The sequence below is a fragment of the Salvelinus sp. IW2-2015 genome, linkage group LG15 (genome assembly GCF_002910315.2).
Source record: "Salvelinus sp. IW2-2015 linkage group LG15, ASM291031v2, whole genome shotgun sequence".
Lineage (NCBI taxonomy): Eukaryota > Metazoa > Chordata > Actinopteri > Salmoniformes > Salmonidae > Salvelinus > Salvelinus sp. IW2-2015.
In genome coordinates this window covers 66,624,150-66,631,352 of record NC_036855.1, presented here as the reverse complement: position 1 = coordinate 66,631,352, position 7,203 = coordinate 66,624,150, and the positions used below count along the sequence as shown (strand labels likewise).

The window sequence follows — 7,203 nt, the reverse complement described above, 5'->3', positions numbered from 1 at the left end:
GAACATGCCCTTATATCAGTCATCAGTCAAAAAAGAGGTGTCTTGTCCTGCTCCTGAAATCTGCCTCCTGCATCATCCCAGTCATCAACAAACAGAGCATTGGGGGTAGGTGCATGTCTGACATCAATGTGTACGCAATTATAATGATAATTTAATATGGTCAGTTTCCCCCAAAATGTATATAACATAAACATACTGTTGACACGTAGGCTATGGTGAAATGTAATGTTTTGCCTTGTTTTGTGGATTTTTACACTTTTATGTAGGTGTCATAACCAAGCCATAAAAATACGCAATATGTCAAATCAAATTTTATTTGTCACATACACACGGTTAGCAGATGTTAATGCAAGTGTAGCGAAATGCTTGTGCTTCTAGTTCCGACCATGCAGTAATATCTAACAAGTAATCTAACAATTTCACAACAACTACCTTATACACACAAGTGTAGAGGAATGAATAAGAATATGTACATAAAAATATATGGATGAGCGATGGCCGAACGGCATAGGCAAGATGCAGTAGATGGTATAGAGTACAGTATATACATATGAGATGAGTAATGTAGGGTATGTAAACATTATATAAAGTGGCATTATTTAAAGTGGCTAGTGATACATTTATTACATCGAATTTTTTATTATTAAAGTGGCTAGAGATTTGAGTCAGTATGTTGGCAGCAGCCACTCAATGTTAGTGATGGCTGTTTAACAGTCTGATGGCCTTGAGATAGAAGCTGTTTTTCAGTCTCTCGGTCCCAGCTTTGATGCACCTTTACTGACCTCGCCTTCTGGATAATAGCGGGGTGAACAGGCAGTGGCTCGGGTGGTTGTCCTTGATGATCTTTTTGGCCTTTCTGTGACATCGGGTGGTGTAGGTGTCCTGGAGGGCAGGTAGTTTGCCCCCGGTTTTGCGCTGTGCAGACCTCACTACCCTCTGGAGAGCCTTGCGGTTGTGGGCGGAGCAGTTGCCGTACCAGGCGGTGATACAGTGCGACAGGATGCTCTCAATTGTGCATCTGTAAAAGTTTGTCAGGGTTTTGGGTGACAAGCCAAATTTCTTCAGCCTCCTGAGGTTTAAGAGGCGCTGCTGCGCCTTCTTCACCACGCTGTCTGTGTGGGTGGACCATTTCAGTTTGTCCGTGATGTGTACGCCGAGGAACTTAAAACGTTCCACCTTCTCCACTACTGTCCCATCGATGTGGATAGGGGGCTGCTCCCTCTGCTGTTTCCTGAAGTCCACGATCATCTCCTTTGTTTTGTTGACATTGAGTGTGATGTTATACTGTATGTCACAACAGGTCTAAATTGTATTGGTCGCATACACATATTTAGCAGCAGATGTTATTTGAGTGTAGCGAAATGCTTGTGTTCCTAGCTCCAACAGTGCAGTAATATCTAACAATTTACAACAATACACACAAATCTAAAAGTAAAATAATGGAATTAAGAAATATAGAAGTATTAGGACGAGTAATATCAAGTCCAGAGTATAAATATATACAGTACCAGTCAAAAGTTTTAACATACCTATTTAACATACCATGCAAGGGTTTTTGTTTATTTGAACAATAACTACATTGTAGAATAATAGTGAAGACATCAAAACTACCAAAAAACACATAATMTAGTAACCAAATAAGTGTTAAACTAGTCAAAATATATGTTATATTTGAGATTATTCAAAGTAGCCACCCTTTGCACACTCTTAGCATTCTCTCAACCAGCTTCATGAGGTAGACACCTGGAATGCATTTCAATTAACAGGTGTGCCTTCTTAAAAGTTCATTTGTGGAATTTCTTTCCTTCTTAATGCGTTTGAGCCAATCAGTTGTTTTGTGACAAGGTAGGGGTGGTATACAGAAGATAGCCCTATTTGGTCAAAGACCAAGTCCATATTATGAACTGCTCAAGTAAGCAAAGAGAAACAACAGTCCATCATTACTTCAAGACATGAAGGTCAGCCAATCCGGAACATTTCAAGAACTTTGAAAGTTTCTTCAAGTGCAGTCGCAAAAACCATCAACGATATGATCAAATCAAGATCAAATCAAATTCTATTAGTCACATGCGCCGAATACAACAGGTGTAGACCTTACAGTGAAATGCTTACTTACGAACCCCTAACCAACAATGCAGTTTCAAAATATACAGATAAGAATAAGAGATAAAAGTAACAAGTAATTAAAGAGCAGCAGTGAAATAATAATAGCGAGACCATATAAAGGGGGGTACTGATACAGAGTCAATGTGCGGGGAACCGGTTATTTGAGGTAGTATGTACATGTAGGTGACCCTTCCTGTAGTTCATGCTCTACAACATTCGCAGAGTACAACCCTGCCTCACATAGAAAGCGGCGCAGGTCCTAATCCAGGCACTTGTCATCCCGTCTGGATTACTGCAACTCGCTGTTGGCTTGGCTCCCTGCCTGTGCCATTAAACCCCTACAACTCATCCAGAATGCCGCAGCCCGTCTGGTGTTCAACCTTCCCAAGTTCTCTCACGTCACCCCGCTCTCCCGCTCTCTCCACTGGCTTCCAGTTGAGCTCGCATCCGCTACAAGACCATGGTGCTTGCCTACGGAGCTGTGAGGGGAACGGCACCTCCGTACCTTCAGGCTCTGATCAGGCCCTACACCCAAACAAGGGCACTGCGTTCATCCACCTCTGGCCTGCTCGCCTCCCTACCTCTGAGAAGTACAGTTCTCCCGCTCAGCCAGTCAAAACTGTTCGCTGCCTGCTCACCCCAATTGAGACAAACTCCCTCACGACGCCAGGTCAGCGAGTCAATCACCACCTTCCGGAGACACCTGAAACCCCACCTCTTTAAGGAACTAGGATCTAGGATAGGATAAAGTAATCCTTCTAACCCCCCCCCTTAAAAGGATAGATGCACTATTGTAAAGTGGTTGTTCCACTGGATATCATAAGGTGAATGCACCAATTGTAAGTCGCTCTGGATAAGAGCGTCTGCTAAATGACTAAATGTTAAATGTAGGTAGAGTTATTAAAGTGACTATGCATAGATCACAACAGAGAGTAGCAGTGGTGTAAAGTGGGGGTGAGGGAGGGGGCATGATGAATGAAACTGGCTCTCATGAGGACCGCCACAGGAAAGAAGACCAGCCTCAGAAATTGCAGCCCAAATAAATGCTTCACAGAGTTCAAGTTACAAACACATCTCAACATCAACTGTTCATAGGAGACTGCGTGAATCAGGCTTCATGGTCGGATTGCTGCAAAGAAACCACTACGAAAGGACACCAATAAGATGAAGAGACTTGCTTGGGCCAAGAAACATGAGCAATGGACATTAGACCGGTGGAAATCTGTCCTTAGGTCTGATGAGTCCAAATTTGAGATTTTGTCCAACCGCCGTGCTTTGTGAGACGCAGAGTAGGTGAACGGATTATCTCTGCATGTGTGTTCCCACCTGTAAGCATATAGGAGGTGTGTCGATGGTGTGAGGGTGCTTTGCTGGTGACACTGTCTGTGATTTATTTAGAATTCTAGGCACACTTAACCAGCATGGCTACCACAGCATTCTGCAGCGATATCCATTCCATCGGGTTTGCTCTTAGTGGGACTATCATTTGTTTTTCAACAGGATAATGACCCAACACAGCTCCAGGCTGTGTAAGGGATATTTGACCAAGAAGGAAATGATGGTGCTGCATCAGATGAACTGGCTTCCACAATCACCCGACCTCAACCCAATTGAGATGGTTTGGGATGAGTTGGAACGCAGAGTGAAGGAAAAGCAACCAACAAGTCATCAGCATATGTGGGAACTCCTTCAAGACTGTTGGAAAAAGCATTTCAGGTGAAGCTGGTTGAGAGAATGCCAAGAGTGTGCAAAGCTGTCATAAAGGCAAAGGGTGGCTACTTTGAAGCATGTTTAATAATTAATAATATATTTTAATTTGTTTAACACTTTTTTGTTACTACATGATTCCATGTGTTATTTCATAGTTTCGATGTCTTCACTGTTATTCTACAATGTTGAAAAAACCCTTGAATGCTTAGGTGTGTCCAAACATTTGACTGGTACTTGTATATATATGTGATGGGATGTATAAACAATATGGATAGAATATGTAGTATAGCTGAAGAATAGTACAGTGCATTCGGAAAGTATTCACATTTTGTTACGTTACAACCTTATTAAAAATGGTATTAAATATTGTTTCCCCTCATCAATCTACACACAATACCACATAATGGCAAATCGAAAAACAGGTTTTCTAAATTTTAGCAAATGTCTTAAAAAATAAAAAAACGAAATACCTTATATACAGAAGTATTCAGACCCTTATTCAGGCCAGTCCTCAGTAAAAGGCACATGACAGCCTGCTTGGAGTTGCCAAAAGGCACCTAAAGGACTCAGACCATGAGAAACAAGATTCTCTGGTCTGATGAAACCAAGATTGAACTCTTTGGCCTGAATGCCAAGTGCACATCTGGAGGGACACCTTGCACTATCTCTACAGTGAACCATGGTGGTGGCAGCATCATGCTGTGGGATGTTTTTTAGCGGCAGGATGGGAGACTAGTCAGGATCGAGGGAAAGATGAACAGAGCAAAGTACAGAGAGAGCCTTGATGAAAACCTGCTCCATAGCGCTCAGGACCTCAAACTGGGACGAAGGTTCACCTTCCAACAGGACAATAACCCTAAGCACCAAGCCAAGACAACGCAGGAGTGGCTTCGGGACAAGTCTCTGAATGTCCTTGAGTGGCCCAGCCAGAGGCCGGGCTTAAACCTAGTCGAACTCTCTCGGAAGAACCTGGAAATAGCTGAGCTTGAGACGGATCTGTAGAGAAGAATGGAAAACTCCCCAAATACAGGTGTGGCAAAGGTGATTCCAACAAAAGTAGCTGATTTAAGGCTGAATACTTATGTAAATTCATATTTCAGTAGTTTTTTTAATGTACATTTGCAAACATTTCTAAAAAAAACTGTTTTTGCTTTGTCATTATGGGGTATTTGTGCAGATTGTGAGGTAAAAAAACAATTTAATACAATTTAGAATAAGCTGTGTAACATAACAAAATGTGAAAAAAGTCAAGGGGTCTGAATACTTTACGAATGCACTGTATATACAGCAATAGTTAAAAAGGATAGGCCTTGACTAGAATAGAGTAAATACATATGAAGTGGTAAAAGAGTACGTAAACATTATTTAAAGTGACCAGTGTTCCATTTATTAAAGTGACCAGTGTTCCATGACTATGTAAATAGGCAGCAGCCTCTAAGTGCATGGAAGAGTAACCAGGTGGTAGCCGTCTAGTGACACTGACTAAAGTTCAGGGCAGGTACTGGGCGGGTCCCAGCTTTATGCCCCTGGACTGACATCACCTTCTGGATAGTAGAGGGGTGAACAGGCCATGGCTCGGGGCTGAGGTCGTCCTTGATGATCTTCTTGGCCTTCCTGTGACACCAGGTGCTATAGATGTCCTGGAGGGCAGGCAGTGTGCCCCCGTTGATGCATTGGCCAGACCGCACCCCCTCTGGAGAGCCCTGCGGTTGCGGACGGTGCAGTTGCTGTACCAAGCGGTGATATAGCATGACAGGATGCTCTCAATGGTGCATTCGTAAAAGTTAGTGAGGGTCTTATGGTCCAAGCCAAATTTCTTCACCCTCCTGAGGTTGAAGAGGCGCTGTGGGGCGCTGGCGGCTTCTTCACCATACAGTCGTGTGTGGTGGACCTTTTCAGATTGTCAGTGATGTGTACGCAGAGGAACTGAAGCTTTCCACCTTCTCCACTCGGGCCCCGTGATATGATGGGGGCGTTCTCCCTCTGCTGTCTCCTGAAGTCCACAGATCAGTTCCTTCATTTTGTTGTTGCAGGTTGAGGAGAAGGTTATTTTCCTGGCACAACTCTGCCAGGGCCCTCACTTCCTTCATGTCTCGTCATTGTTGGTAATCAGGCCTACCACTGTTTGTCGTCTGCAAACTTAATGATTGAGTTGGAGACGTGCTGGGCCCCGCAGTCATGGGTGAACAGGAAGTACAGGAGTGCATTGTGATTACTATATGGTTGTAGAGAGAGCGAGAGAGAGTAGCTGTTTGACGAATACACCCCCAACTCTCCACCTCAGCTCTGTCCAGGCCAGAACCACTTGTCTGTAGTCCTCCCTTGGGCAGACAGGACAGACAGAGTCTACAGGAGATAACAAAGGTCTCTGGTCCCATGGTGCATGTCCGCGCGAAAAAATGATGAGGTAAAACAGGATCTGTTGTGTAGTTCTTATTTCTCCTCTCCCCGTGATATTCCCATAACGAGGTAGAGCGATGAAGTATCTGTGTAACCCGCCCACAGGAACCATAGTGTCGTCAGTGTAGTGGTAAAGGTTCCAATGATTTTAAATAATGCCACGAAAACAAGACCACCAATACAAAAATAACATAAAGATGACGAACTACACTAACAAAGTCCCGATGTGGCGACAAACACTGACACCAGGGAAAGACGAAACCCCACACAACCAAATGAACGTGAAGCTCAAGGGAAAGGCTGCTCCAGAGTAGATGATTTCTCAATCAGGAGACGAACGGTTGCACTATCTCTTGACCAGCTTGCCCTTGCATTCAGAGAGGCAGTTTACCCAGCGTCGCGAAACAAACAAAAAAACGTACCCAATCAGGTACCCATAGAAAAAGCTCAAACGACACATTAGACAGTATCATACCTCCCCAACCCCAAACTCCACGCCACTGACCAACAAATAAAATACAATACATACTAGCATTGGCTGATATACATAAAGGTCAACTGACCCGAAAGCGAAACCGCGGAACACCATGGTGGACTCGAGATACGACGAATCATCCTCTCTGTTTTCATAATTGTACATCAATACCGAGCAAATATGGCCGGCCCGAAGGTTAACTGTATTACTGCCAGAGAATGCTACGTGAACGACAAAGCTTCAGTACGTTATAGCATTCTGCCACTCTGCCAGCCAGCTCACTTGATGACCCGACATTTTTTATTATGAATTCACTCTACTAGAGAGGAAAAAGCAAAGCCGTTCTATATAGTGCTCCATTGTGAGAATGCTTTAAGTAGTCACCCAGGACAGAATCGACACTTTGTTGTGGAACTAGAAGGGACTACCAGGAGTCGTATTAACTATAACTATTGATCAAACTGGAACGTGTCTGCCTAACCCACATCATCACCTCTATTTCTGCCTATATT

At 43.6% G+C, this 7,203-nt stretch overlaps 1 protein-coding gene across 1 annotated transcript in view; it reads right to left on the bottom strand.

The window, feature by feature from the left end:
• Nucleotides 1–5,906, bottom strand: part of LOC111974478 (transmembrane protein 266-like) — a 49,457-nt gene extending 43,551 nt beyond the window's left edge. Inside the window, exons 1-2 of the mRNA XM_070447401.1 lie at nt 5,757–5,906; nt 5,358–5,543 (exon numbers count right to left, since the gene is read on the bottom strand). Of these exons, the coding sequence (XP_070303502.1) occupies nt 5,358–5,543; nt 5,757–5,906 (336 nt within the window). The remainder of the gene's footprint in view (nt 1–5,357; nt 5,544–5,756) is intronic.
• Nucleotides 5,907–7,203: the final 1,297 nt, after the last annotated feature.